This window comes from Scyliorhinus torazame, chromosome 6, assembly GCF_047496885.1.
Source record: "Scyliorhinus torazame isolate Kashiwa2021f chromosome 6, sScyTor2.1, whole genome shotgun sequence".
NCBI lineage: Eukaryota > Metazoa > Chordata > Chondrichthyes > Carcharhiniformes > Scyliorhinidae > Scyliorhinus > Scyliorhinus torazame.
Window position 1 is genome coordinate 153478579 of NC_092712.1, and position 14661 is coordinate 153493239.

At 47.0% G+C, this 14661-nt stretch overlaps 1 protein-coding gene across 12 annotated transcripts in view; it reads left to right on the forward strand.

Moving 5' to 3' along the window:
* invs (inversin) overlaps positions 1-14661 on the forward strand; it is a 498042-nt gene that overhangs the window by 303214 nt on the left and 180167 nt on the right. For all 12 annotated transcript variants that reach the window (XM_072508926.1, XM_072508929.1, XM_072508921.1 and 9 more), the window contains one exon: positions 4337-4546. In XM_072508926.1, the coding sequence (XP_072365027.1) occupies positions 4337-4546 (210 nt within the window). The remainder of the gene's footprint in view (positions 1-4336; positions 4547-14661) is intronic.

Genomic DNA, 14661 nt, shown 5'->3' on the forward strand with positions numbered 1-14661 from the left:
ATCTAATAGGGATACATTTATTGTTGGGGGTCCATGCAATGTGATATTTAATATAGATATATTTGTAGTAGCATTGAGATAGGTAGTTCTAGAAATTAAACACTGATGTAAAAATGTAAATATTATCCAGCGTTATAGCCCCAGTATCTGGCAAATAAATGACATGCCCTGCCCAGGAGAACTGGATTTGAGGTATTAGCACCTTTCGGTGGCCATGTTGGCTGCGGGGAGGAATCTGCTGTTGGACCACCTTTCTTGCCTTAAGATTTGTAGAATCTCGTAATATACTCCAGTGCTTTGAGACGCCTGCTGTAAATTGTCCAAGTCTCTGAAGCATATAAGGGTGCAGACTTGTTTCCATTCTTGAATGTAGTCACAACTACAGTACCCCTGAGATGCATTGGCATGTGTCACGCTTCCCACATGGGGGATGTGAGGTTGAACAGTCGTGCCAGTTGTGTATCTCTGCTGTACTTCACAATTTTGACTGGGATTCCATCTGTTCCAGTCATTTTATTGTTTTTCACCCATTGAATGATTTTTTTTCAACTTCCCTCGAGACTGGACCAGGAATAGAGTTTAGGACGTTCAAGTCAAAGACAGATTTTTCGTTGAAGAGTTCTGCAAAATGTTCTCTCCAGCAAACACTGACTACCTTTCTGTTCTTGATGAGCTCCCCTCCATGCTTGACTCTCAGCAGGGTGAGCCCTTGAGTGCTTAAGTCATAGATCATCTCACAAATTCGAGCTCACATGCACATAAAATGGGAGTTGGTCCTAGTAGGCATCTTATAAAGGAAATGTTTCTTTTTTCAATCAATTGCAAATTTCTTCCTGTATTGATGGTTTTGCTGATAAGATAGCCATTTTGCATTTTTGGTATTTTTTGCCTGCCACTAATTTTCTTCATTATACTTGCTGCTGCAATTTAAATCACAGCATTCAAAGTGACAAGGATGCTATTTTTTTGGGCAGTTCCAAATCGCTGCACAATTTTGATGTGGAAGAGTTTTATGAAAAGCTAATAAATGCAATAACACCTGAGCCATTTCGTCTGCATCCATTTTTACCTTGGTACCTGCATTTTTAGAAGGAGAAAAACTGCTGGAGCACAGCTCAGACCAAGTCTAACCTCTGCATCCACAGCTGCAGGCCCCATTGAAAAAAGCCTGAATGTGCCTCAGGCTAGATGCCCGGACATTGGTTTACTGCTTCATGCCAGCCACCTTCAGCTGCAAGAAAAACTCAACCATAGTACAGTGAAAGAGTGTGTGCAAATGGTCAATGGTTTGTCCATAGTTTGGAATTGTACTTCCCAGTGGGTGTTGTAATGGTAGCACAGTGGTTAGCACAGTTGCTTCACAGTTCCAGGGTCCCAGGTTCGAGTCCCACTTTGGGTCACTGTCTGTGTGGAGTCTGCACATTCTCCCCATGTGTGCTCCGGTTTCCTCCCACAGTCCAAATGTGTGCAGGTTAGGTGGATTGGCCATTCTAAATTGCCCTTAGTGTCCAAAAAAAAGGTTAGGTGAGGTTACTGGGTTACGGGGATAAAGAGGATAGGGTGGAGGCGTGGGGCTTAAGTAGGGTGCTCTTTCCAAGGGTCAGTGCAGACTCGATGGGCTGAATGGCCTCCTTCTGCACTGTAAATTCTATGATTATGGGCTGCACTGGAAATGTGTGATTCAGAAGTAAGTAGCACATTAATTATCATCTTACTCTATAGCGACGAATCATAGAATCATAGACTTTACAGTGCAGAAGGAGGCCATTCGCCCATCGAGTCTGCACTGCCCTTGGAAAGAGCACCCTACTTAAGCCTATACCTTCACCTTATCCCAGTAACCCCAATTAACTTTTTTTGGACACTAAGGGCAATTTAGCATGGCCAATCCACCTAACCTGCACATCTTCAGCCAGATGTAAGGGGTCTGGTTGACGACAAATCTCAACAAGCCTCTGTATTTTGTAGAGTCTCTCTCTGCATTAACTTATATGAACATTGTCTGCAAATTTTGATATTGTCATTCTGATTCCCAAGTCTAAATCATTTATGTAAATAGTAATAGGGCAGCATGGTGGCGCAGTGGGTTAGCCCTGCTGCCTCATGGTGCCGAGGTCCCAGGTTCGATCCCGGCTCTGGGTCACTGTCCGTGTGGAGGCTGCACATCCTCCCCGAGTTTACATGGGTTTCGCCCCCACACCCAAAGATGGCTAGGTGGATTGGCCACGCTAAATTGCCCCTTAATTGGAAAACAAAATGAATTGGGTACTCTAAATTTTTTTTTTTAATGTAAATATTAACAAACAGTGCTGCCAACATTGATCCATGTGGAACACTACTTCCTATATTTTTATAGTTTGGGTAACCTAAGAGGTTACTCTATACGGGGAGTTTCTCTCCACCTATGTCAGATCAGCAGAGAGTGCCCGACTCACTACCAACTAAAGCACCGAAAAATTAGGCTTGAAATCTATTCTTTTTAAATTAAACAAAGGCTACTTTTCAGTAAACCACTGTAGTCTGATTTTAGAAACCTGCCAAATCGTACTTGACACTAACGTAGTACAGATGGATCTGAGTCAAATTTCCTCTGCCACCATTACATGTTCAGAAACTCTACTGCTCACCTCCCACTAGATTGAAAGGTCTGACAAAGCTCTCTGATAAAACTGATCTTGAATCACCAATTCAAAGCTGCAATATAGGTGGTGAGTTATTACAGCCATGGTGTAGTACCATACTTATGTCACCCTGGAGCTGATATACTGCATTTACCTTCATCTTAAAGAAAAAACAAAGTTTTCCTGTTAATGTTGTTAAACAACATGTAGTTAATTAAGATCATATTTACTGAAATTTAAAAAACCTGAATACTATCCCAGCTGTCATCAATTAAGTATATGTGCTATCAACCTGTTATCCGAGTTGGAGTCATTGTCAGTTTTTTATTATGGCTTTGATAATTTAGCGTTTTTTTCTTTAAATTGTGATGTATTTTGGTCCATCTGTCTACAATGATACAGACACAGTTTTGTTTTAAGTCAGTCATTCCACAGTAATGGAAGAATTGTCTAGACAGTTTATACTTGCCTGTCACAACTCAAGCAACAGTTATTGCCTCAAACTGTTTTGACGTCTGCTGTGAAGGTGGCTTGATTTGGTGTGGCTTTGAAGGTGGTGTAAATCCTAACGGTAATGGTGTACTTGTAAAAAATCTGTCAACTAAACGTGTATTTTAAAGAAAGAAACATGATTCCTTTACCTTAAACTCACTGAAGTGCATGATTTTCTGTTGACGATAATTGCTATATTGTAAGAATATAAGAACATAAGAAATGGGAGTGGGGTAGACCATTTGGTCCCTTGATCCTGCTCCATTGTTCAACACAATAATGGATGGTCTACCTCAACTCCAGTTTCCACCTACTCAGCACATCTGTTGATTCCCTGAGAGATCACAGGAACACAAGAAATAGGAGCAAGAGTAGACCAAATGATCCATTGAGCCTGCCCCATCATTCAATACGATTCTGGCTGATCATGGGCTTCACCTTCACTCTTTCCCTCCCGCCCGCAATTCTCATAGTCCTTGATTCCCTGAGAGACCATGGACGCGATTCTCCACTCCCGCGCCGGTTGGGAGAGTCGCCTGGGCCGACAAAATTTCCCGCGACGCCGGTCCGACGCCCTCCCGCGATTCTCCCAAGCGGCGGGAACGGCCCCGTCGAGTTCCGCAGGCCGGAGAATCGCCCGAGACACCCAAAATGGCGATTCTCCGGCCCCCCCGCTATTCTCAGGCCCGGATGGGCCGAGCGGCCGGCCCAAAACGGCGGGTTCCCCCGGCGCCGTCCACACCTGGAACAGCGCGGGAATGCTGGGGGGGGGCGTCCTGCACCGGGGGGTACCTCAAATGTGCGGTGGCCCGCGATCGGTGCCAACCGAGCGTCGGGCCGTCCTCTCTGAAGGAGGACCTCCTTTCTTCCGCAGGCCCGCAAGATCCGTCTGCCATCTTCTTGCGGTGCGTACTCGGAGAGGACGGCCACGCATTGTGTACACCTCAATTTGATCTCCCCTCATTCTTCTAAACTCTGGAGAGTATAGGCCTGAACTGTTCAATCTCTCTTCATACGACAAACCCATCACCTCAGGAATCAACCTAGTGAACCTCCTCTGAACTGCGTCCAATGCCACTACATCTTTCTGTTGTTGTTGAGCTAATGAATGTGGCTGTATGTAATGTTTTAAAACTAATTAAGCTATTACTTCTTCATTCAATCTTAGATTAGAAAACAATATCCATATTGTGTTGTTGAACATTTTCTTTCTGGTGTTTCAGGTTCACTCCTCTCGATTATGCCTTGCTTGGGGAACATCAGGAGGTTATCCAATACATGCTGGAGCATGGAGCACTATCTATTGCCGCAATTCAAGACATTGCTGCTTCCAAAGTCCAGGCTGTTTACAAAGGTTATATGGTTCGCAAGGCTTTCCAGGAGAGAAAAAATCTTCTCATGAAACATGAACAACTGCGAAAGGATGCTGCCAAGTGAGTATAGTGTCTGAACAGTAACAAAAACAAGCTCAGGCAACCCCCCACCCCCCCCAGCTCTATTGGCTGTTGGCTTCAAACAGGTACTGGAACAAGTTGGTGAATGGCTTCCACGTCTTGTGAAAGCCCCCTTCCGACCCCTGGATGGCAAATTTGATTTTCTCCAGGTGGAGAAATTCCGACAGCCAGTCTGCAGCTTTTGGGTGATGCTGCTGATTGCCAACCAAGTTGGGCGAGTAGGGAGGCACAGGTAAGGGTGTCGGCCCCCCTCCCAATGCATAGTTCCAGCTGGTGTGATACCACAAAGACTGCCACTTTCGGTCTTGGCTCCATCCTCACCCCCACAACCTTGGACATTGCTTCAAAGAAGGCTGTCCAGAACCCGACAAGTCTGAGGCAGCCCTGATCATGTGGGCATGGTTGGCCGGGTCTCCCTGGCACCGTTCATATTTGTCCTCCCACCTCCAAGAGGAACCTGCTCGTTCAGGTTCTAGTTAGGTGTGCTCTGTGCACCACTTTCAATTACACATGTGGAGGTGGAGTTGGCTGTTCAATGTTTCACTCCAGAGTTCCCACCCTATTTCTATCCCTAGTTCTTCCTCCCATTTTTCCGTCTCCGCAGTTCCCCCCCAACTAAGTCACCTGCGTCCAACAGTTCCTCTATCATTGAGTGTCTCGGTGTCCATGGGTATGGTATTATCTCCTTGCAGAGGAAGTTCTCGACTTATAAGTGGCGCTGTTCGTCCCCGTTGAGCAGTTCAACCTTTCCATCAGTACCTCTAAGACTCTTGTTTGTTGTCTGCGTGGAAGTCCCTAACCATCAGTGTCACTCCATCCTGTTTCCAACTCTTAAGGGTGGCATCCATCGTAGCGTGGGCCTTTCGGTCAGACCGAAGTATTGTCTCAATTGGTTCCAGGTCTGAAGTGTGGCTATGAACACTGGGCACGTTGAGTGTTTGGCTAGTGGGGGGGGGGGCTACTGTTGTAGCAACGGCTCAGAGGGACGTCCCATTGCAGGAACTCCTCCATTTGTACCCATTCTGCTTTTGGTTTCTTCACCCATCCCCTCACTCTCTGCTGTGTCCACCCAGTGGTAGTATTGTACGTTTGGGAGGACCAGGCCTCCCTTACTACTGTTTTTTTGTAGGACCCTTTTGGGGATCATTGGGTCCCCTGTCAACCCCCCAAAGATGAAAGCCATGATCAATTTGTCTACTATGTTGAGGAAGTCCTTGGGGATGTAGATCGGTATGGATCCAAACAGGAAGAGAAACCTGAACAGCACGTTCATCTTGATCATCTGCACCCTCTCCACTTGGGAGAGTGGGAGTGCGTCCCACCTCTTTTTTAACTTCCTCCACCTGACTAGTCAGGTTCCAGACTTGAACAATTTGGATCCGCAAATAGCGGAATTTGCTTTGGGCTTGCTTGAAAGGCAGCCCCACCAGCTTTGCCCCTCTCCCTTTCGGGTTCCCCAGCAAGATTTCACTTTTGCTCAGGTTGAGTTTGCAATCTGCGAAGGTCTCAAACTCTTTCAAGAGCTTCATGATCTTTTCCAAGCTGTCTTGCGAGTCTGAGAGGTAGAGGAGCCGGTCATCTGCATAGAGTGAATCGCTGTGCTCTCCGTCCCCACTCTGGATCCCCTTGCAATTTTTTGCCAGTCCAAAGGTGAGTTTTTTGCCAGCAGCTCAATTGCTAGGGCGAATAGAAGCGGGGACAGCGGAATGAAAAGGGGACTGGAATCGATGGAAGAAATGCCTTGTGCCCCTGTGCAGCTGGAAGTATTTGGAGCTGGTGGTGTTGGTCTGTACGCTCACCATAGGGGCGTTGCACTGGAGTCTCATCCAGGAAGTGAACCCTGTTCCCAGCCTAAACTGGTCGAGTACCTCAATGAGGTATTTCCACTCAGCTTTTCTAAGGTATTTTCTGGGCCCAGGGAGAAGATCACCCCTGGTGTTCTCTCTCCAGATGGGGGTCATTATCATGTTCAGCGGGCGCCTGATATTCACTATTAACTGCCTATCCTGACAAAGTCTGTCCAAACTTTTGCCACCACCTCTGATATGGAATTCTCCAGTCCCTTGGCCAGGATTTATGTGTCTACATTGAGCAGCTAGTTGGGTCTGTAGGATGCACATTCAGTCGGATCTGAACCCAACGTGGTTCAGATGAAAACCATCCCATTGGTACAGCTCCCGCTTGCCCCATCATGATGCAATGCGCCAAGAATTGAAATCTATTTTTCCAACATCAATCTTTGAACTCTCTGATCTTATTTACTCATACCAATTTGTTCATGACTCAATTAGTATTTCTGACATTATTACTTTTGATGTTCTGCATTCTATTTAACTCCTAGCTGCTCATGCTTCCTCAGCAGAACCTCTTTCCTCGTTCTACCTATGTCTTAGGTACCAAAGTATACTATGGCAATTGGATCCTCCCCCTCACTGTAAGTTCATCTCCAGATCAGATAAGATGTCCCAAACCCTGGCACCGCTCAGGGCAGCACAGCCATCTGGACTCTCATTCTTGGCTGCAGAGAACTATCTATTCTCCTGGCTATACTGTCTCCTCCTACTACTACATTCCTACTAACTCTTCCCACTTGAATAGTTTCCTGTATCATGGTGCCATGATCAGTTTGCTCATTCACCCTGCAGCCATTACTTTCCTTCATACCTCAAACCTGTTGGACAATTGCAATGGCTGAGTTTCCTCCACTTCTAACTTCCCCATTCCCTTACCTTCCTCGATAATAGTCGCACCCGCCTGTCCCTGACCACTGACCAAACCAGAATACCCTATTCTAAGTGGTGTGACCACCTCCTGGAACAAAGTGTCCAGGTAACTTTCCACCTCCCTGAGGCATTAGTGTCTGCAGCTCGACCTCCAGCTCAATGACTGACCTGAATGAAGCTCCTCAAGCTGCAGACTTAATGCAGACATATTTGCCTTGGATCACACTGCTGTGCAGGATGTCCCACATTCTGCGGTCACAACATACCATCTGCCTTGCCATCTTTATTATGTGTTAATTTATTTATTTTTCTTAATTAGTTTAAGTAAATGAACTCTTCTACTCCCACTAAGTTTTATTTCCACTAGCAAAGTATTAACACAAATAAATTATTACAATTACTAATAAATTACACATATTTTGAAACAAAAACGAACAAAATACTCACCAATTAATCATTTATGTGTTTTCCTTTAATTTTTCTCCAAATGCAATCAGTCCAGAACTGGACTGGATAGCTCGTTAAGCCTCTCGCTAGGTCTCCACCTTGTGCTCTTTAAGCTTCTTGCAAGTTCTCCCCTTTGTGCTCTTTAAGCTTCTTGCTAGTTCTTCCACTTGTGCTCTTTAACCTTTCGCTAGGTCTCCCCCTTGTGCTGTTTAAGCCTTTTGTTAGGTCTCCCCCTTGTGCTCTTTAAGCTTCTTGCTAGTTCTCCCCCTTGTGCTCTTTACTCTTCTTGCTAGTTCTTCCACTTGTGCTCTTTAACCTTTCGCTAGGTCTCCCCCTTGTGCTGTTTAAGCCTTTTGTTAGGTCTCCCCCTTGTGCTCTTTAAGCTTCTTGCTAGTTCTCCCCCTTGTGCTCTTTAAGCTTCTTGCTAGTTCACCCCCTTGTGCTCTTTAAGCCTCTCGCTAGGTCTTCCCCTTGTGCTCTTTAAGCCTCTCGCTAGGTCTCCCCCTTGTGCTCTTTAAGCTTCTCGCTAGGTCTTCCACTTGTGCTCTTTAAGCCTCTTGCTAGGTCTCCTCCCTTGTGCTCTTTAAGCCTCTTGCTAGATCTCCTCACTTGTGCTCTTTAAGCTTCTTGCTAGTTCTCCCCCTTGTGCTCTTTAAGCCTCTCGCTAGGTCTTCCCCTTGTGCTCTTTAAGCCTCTCGCTAGGTCTCCCCCTTGTGCTCTTTAAGCTTCTCGCTAGTTCTCCCCCTTGTGCTCTTTAAGCCTCTTGCTAGGTCTTACACTTGTGCTCTTTAAGCCTCTTGCTAGATCTCCTCACTTGTGCTCTTTAAGCCTCTTGCTAGGTCTCACCCTTGTGCTCTTTAAGCTTCTCGCTAGTTCTCCCCCTTGTGCTCTTTAAGCCTCTTGCTAGGTCTTCCACTTGTGCTCTTTAAGCCTCTTGCTAGGTCTCCTCCCTTGTGCTCTTTAAGCCTCTTGCTAGGTCTCACCCTTGTGCTCTTTAAGCTTCTCGCTAGGTCACCTCCCTTGTGCTCTTTAAGCCTCTTGCTAGGTCTTCCACTTGTGCTCTTTAAGCCTCTTGCTAGGTCTCACCCTTGTGCTCTTTAAGCCTCTCGCTAGGTCTCCTCCCTTGTGCTCTTTAAGCCTCTCGCTAGTTCTCCCACTTGTGCTCTTTAAGCATCGCGCTAGGTCTCCTCCCTTGTGCTCTTTAAGCCTCTCGCTAGGTCTTCCCCTTGTGCTCTTTAAGCCTCTCGCTAGGTCTCCTCCCTTGTGCTCTTTAAGCCTCTTGCTAGTTCTCCCCCTTGCGCTCTTTAAGCCTCTTGCTAGTTCTCCCCCTTGTGCTCTTTAGCCTCTTGCTAGGTCTTCCATTTGAGCTCTTTGAGCCTCTCGCCAGGTCTTCCCCTTGTGCTCTTTAAGCCTCTCGCTAGGTCTCCTCCCTTCTGCTCTTTAAGCCTCGCTAGTTCTCCCCCTTGTGCTCTTTAAGCCTCTTGCTAGGTCTTCCACTTGAGCTCTTTAAGCCTCTTGCTAGGTCTCCCCCTTGTGCTCTTTAAGCCTCTCGCTAGTTATTACCCTTGTGCTCTTTCAGCCTCTTGCTAGGTCTCCACCTTGTGCTCTTTAAGCCTCTCGCTAGGTCTTCCCCTTGTGCTCTTTAAGCCTCTCGCTAGTTCTTCCCCTTGTGCTCTTTCAGCCTCTTGCTAGGTCTCCACCTTGTGCTCTTTAAGCCTCACGCTAGGTCTCCACCTTGTGCTCTTTAAGCCTCTCGCTAGGTCTCCACCTTGTGCTCTTTAAGGCTCTCGCTAGGTCTCCCCCTTGTGCTCTTTAAGCCTCACGCTAGGTCTCCCCCTTGTGCTCTTTAAGCTTCTCGCTAGTTCTCCCCCTTGTGCTCTTTAAGCCTCTTGCTAGGTCTTACACTTGTGCTCTTTAAGCCTCTTGCTAGATCTCCTCACTTGTGCTCTTTAAGCCTCTTGCTAGGTCTCACCCTTGTGCTCTTTAAGCTGCTCGCTAGTTCTCCCCCTTGTGCTCTTTAAGCCTCTTGCTAGGTCTTCCACTTGTGCTCTTTAAGCCTCTTGCTAGGTCTCCTCCCTTGTGCTCTTTAAGCCTCTTGCTAGGTCTCACCCTTGTGCTCTTTAAGCTTCTCGCTAGGTCACCTCCCTTGTGCTCTTTAAGCCTCTTGCTAGGTCTTCCACTTGTGCTCTTTAAGCCTCTTGCTAGGTCTCACCCTTGTGCTCTTTAAGCCTCTCGCTAGGTCTCCTCCCTTGTGCTCTTTAAGCCTCTCGCTAGGTCTTCCCCTTGTGCTCTTTAAGCCTCTCGCTAGGTCTCCTCCCTTGTGCTCTTTTAGCCTCTTGCTAGTTCTTCCCCCTTGTGCTCTTTAAACCTCTTGCTAGTTCTCCCCCTTGTGCTCTTTAGCCTCTTGCTAGGTCTTCCATTTGAGCTCTTTGAGTCTCTCGCCAGGTCTTCCCCTTGTGCTCTTTATGTCTCTCGCTAGGTCTCCTCCCTTCTGCTCTTTAAGCCTCGCTAGTTCTCCCCCTTGTGCTCTTTAAGCCTCTTGCTAGGTCTTCAACTTGAGCTCTTTAAGCCTCTTGCTAGGTCTCCCCCTTGTGCTCTTTAAGCCTCTCGCTAGTTCTTACCCTTGTGCTCTTTCAGCCTCTTGCTAGGTCTCCACCTTGTGCTCTTTAAGCCTCTCGCTAGGTCTTCCCCTTGTGCTCTTTCAGCCTCTTGCTAGGTCTCCACCTTGTGCTCTTTAAGCCTCACGCTAGGTCTCCACCTTGTGCTCTTTAAGCCTCTCGCTAGGTCTCCACCTTGTGCTCTTTAAGCCTCTCGCTAGGTCTCCCCCTTGTGCTCTTTAAGGCTCTCGCTAGGTCTCCCCCTTGTGCTCTTTAAGCCTCACGCTAGGTCTCCACCTTGTGCTCTTTAAGCCTCTCGCTAGGTCTCCCCCTTGTGCTCTTTAAGCCTCACGCTAGGTCTCCCCCTTGTGCTCTTTAAGCCTCTCGCAAGTTCTCCCCTTTATGCTCTTTAAGCCTCTCGCTACGTCTCCCTCTTGTGCTCTTTAAACGTCTCGCCAGGTCACTCCTTCTCTTGCTTGTTTAAGCCTCCTGCTGGGGCTTTCCCTGTTGTGCTCTTTTAGCCTTTTGCTGTATTGCTCCTTTTTACGCTTTGAAGCCTGATAACCAAGAGAGCCTTCCCAACCAGAGTTGGGTGATATGAAAACTCCTCTTTGTGAATACCACGGCAAACTTAAACTTAAAACTTGTGTAAAGTTCAACTTGTTCAGCTTCCCTGCCAGGTCCTATTTTCTCAGTTCTCAAATGGCCAGCATTCCAGGGGAGGACAAAGCCAAAGGTTGAAAAACACACAGAAGCTGTCCTTGAAACGCGGCTGCATTGACATGATTGAGGCAGTTCCCAAGTCTATCTCTGCCAGAACAAGAATTGAACACATGCTGCTCGCATTATTCTGAACCACACACAAGCTACCTAGCCAACTGAGCTAAACAGCCCCTATGAATAACATCTTGGATGGTAAAACAGCTTGATAACGTGACATAATGCTACAGTCAGAGTTATTTGCTATATACTTGTTGAGATCCGGGAAACCTTTGACCCCTATAAATAAATCCTGAAAACCAATGTATCAAAATCTATTGAAAGGAAATGGCTGGTTGTGTTTTAAATTCATAGAATCATACAATAATTATAGCACAGAAGAGGTTGTTTCTGTGCTGGCTTTCCAAAGGAGTAATTCACCTGCACAGTCCTCTGTTTCAGGTAATAATCCAAATCCCTCTTGAATGCCGTGATTAAACTGCCTCCACCAGACTTTCAGGCAGTGCATTCCAGATCTTAGTCACTCAATGCACGGAAAAGTTTATCTTCATGCAACTATTGCTTCTTTTGTCAATTGCTTTATATCTGTGCCCTCTCATTCTCAATTCTTCCACCAATGGGAACAGTTTTTCCTGATGTACTCTGTCCAGACCCCTAATGATTTTGAATTTCTCTATCAAATCTCCTAAACCTCTCCAAGGAAAAGAGCCCCAACTTTCCCAATCTATCTACGTAACTGAAATTTCTCATCTCTGGAGCCATTCTCTTGAATATTTTCTTCACCTCATCTAACGACTTTGCATCCTTCCTAAAATGTGTTGTTCAGCACTGGACACAATACGCTAGTTGAGGCCAAACTAATGTTTTATACAAGTTTAAAATAATTTCCTTGCTTTTCTACTCTTTGCCCCTATTGATAAACCCCAAGTTTTATTAATCATCCTCTTAGCTTTTCCTGCCATCTTCAAGATATATATGCAGGTGCTTCTGCACCCACTTCAGAATTGTACCCTTTATTTTATACGGGGGCGGGAGGGATTTCTGTGCCCCCGTGGCATGTTTCTCTGCAGCAGGAAGTGGCCCTCTGTTTGCCGGCGGCAGGATATTCTTGTCCTGTCGCTGTCAATGGGATTTCCCATTGAATCCACCTCCTGCCGTCGGAGAAACCCACAGCAGGGGTCCACTGTCAGCGGGACCGGAAGATCCCGCTGGTGAGAATGACCAGAAACCCCCCCCCCCCCCCCACCATTGTCTCTCCATGTTTGATCAAAATGATTCACTTCACACTTTTATGAATTAAATTTAATCTGTTACTTGTCCCCTCGCCTTCCCTAATTCATCAACATGCCTATGTCCTTTTGAAGTTCTGAACGATCCTGCTCACTGATCACACTACATCCAAGTTTTGTATGTTTGCTAATTTTGAAATGATGCCCTTTACACCAAGTTCTAGGTTATTAGCATATATCAGGAAGAGCAGGCATCTTAATACAAACCCCTGAGAAGCTGCACTATAAACTTCCATCCAGTTTGAAAAACAACTACTTTTTGTCACTCAGCCAATTTCATATCCATGTTGCTATTGTCACCTTTTATTTCACAAGCTCTAACTTTGCTCACAAGTTTGTTATGTGGCACTTTTGGAAAGCCATGTACATCAACAACATTATCACCATCAACCCTCTCGGTTACCTCTTTAAAAAATTTAAGCAGCTTAGTTAAACTTGATTTTCCAAAGGGCGGCACGGTGTAACAGTAGTTAGCACTGCTGCCTACGGCACTGAGGACCCGGGCTCAATTCTGGCTTTGGGTCATTGCCCGTGAGGAGTTTGCACATTCTCCTCGTGTCTGCGTGGGTTTCACCCCCACAACCCAAAGATGTGCAGGGTAGGTGGATTGGCCACGTTAAATTGCGCCTTAATTAGAAAACAATAATTGGGTACTCTAAATTTATTTTTTTTAAACTTGATTTTTCCTTAACAAATCTGTGCTGGTTTTCCTTCATTAACCTGCATTTGCCCAAGTGACTTTCAATTCTGTCCTGAATTATTGTTTTCAAGCGCTTCCCCATCACAGAGGTTAAATTGACTAACCTGTAGTTCCTGAGCTTATCTTTACACCCTTTTTTGAACAAGGGTGTAACATTTGAAACTACCTTTGAGTCTAATGTTTAAAAATTTATGACCAGTAACTCCTCAATTTCCACTCTCACTTCACTGAGTATCCTTTGAATCATCTCATCCAAACCTGGTGCCTTTTCGAATTTGAGGCCATACCGTCTATCTAAGGGCTGGTTTAGCACAGGGCTAAATAGCTGGCTTTGAAAGCAGACCATGGCAGGCCAGTAGCGCGGGTTCAATTCCCATACCAGTCTCCCCGAACAGGCACCGGAATGTGGCAACTAGGGGCTTTTCACAGTAACTTCATTTGAAGCCCACTTGTGACAATAAGCGATTTTTATTTCATTTCAATACCTTCTGCTTATCAATTTTAAATTCTTCTAGTATCTAAATTATTTCCTCTTTCAGTATGACCTGTGTGCATCTTCTTCCTCAGTAAAGATACATGCAAAGTATTCATTTAATACCTCCGCTATGCCTCCATGTGTAAATCATGAATTTGACGACTTTGAGTCAAATCCTGAGTGAAATACTTGTCCCACCCATCCCTTCCACAACCTAACCTGATCCTTCACCTGGAGGTGCATCTCCTGCAGAAAAATCACCTCCACCTTCAAATTCCTCAGGTGCGCAAAAACACGGGACCTCTTAATCTGCCTGTTTAACCCTTGGATGTCCCACATCAGGGGCAAAATTCTCTGTTATCGGCGGAAAGTCCGCCGATCGGCGCAGAAAACGGCGCAAATCCCACTTGCGTCACGTCATAAAAATGGGACGATAGTCTCCGGCCCGAAATGGGCTAGCAGCGACGTAACGGGATCCGCGCTTGCGCAGTGGTTCACGCCGTGCAGCGTCATACGCGCTGCACGGCGTGACGGCTCATAAGGCCGCGCAGCTCCCCCCCCACCCGACCGCAACACCCGACCGCAACACCCGACTGGATGGCTGGCCGTCGCTCAGCCCCGAGGTTCGAGTCACGCGATGTGGAGACGCTCCTGGACGCGGTGGAGCAGAGGAGGGACGCCCTGTATCCCGGGCACGGCCGCAGAGTTGCCCCATGCCACAGCCGGCGTCTGTGGAGGGAAGTGGCAGAGGCCGTCACCGCTGTGGCCCTGACACCACGGACAGGCACCCAGTGCCACAAGAAGGTGAACGACCTCGTCAGAGCAGGCAGGGTGAGCCTCCCCCATATCCCCCCGCCCACATATCCCCCATATCCCCCCTCCCCATATCCCCCCTCCCCCATATCCCCCCTCCCCCATATCCCCCATATCCCCCCTCCCCATGTCCCCCCTCCCCCATATCCCCCCTCCCCCATATCCCCCCTCCCCCATATCCCCCCTCCCCCATATCCCCCCTCCCTCATATCCCCCTCCCCCATATCCCTCATATCCCCCTCCCCATATCCCCCATACCCCCCCCTCCCCATATCCCCCCTCCCACATATCCCCCATATCCCCCCTCCCCCATATCCCCCATATCCCCCC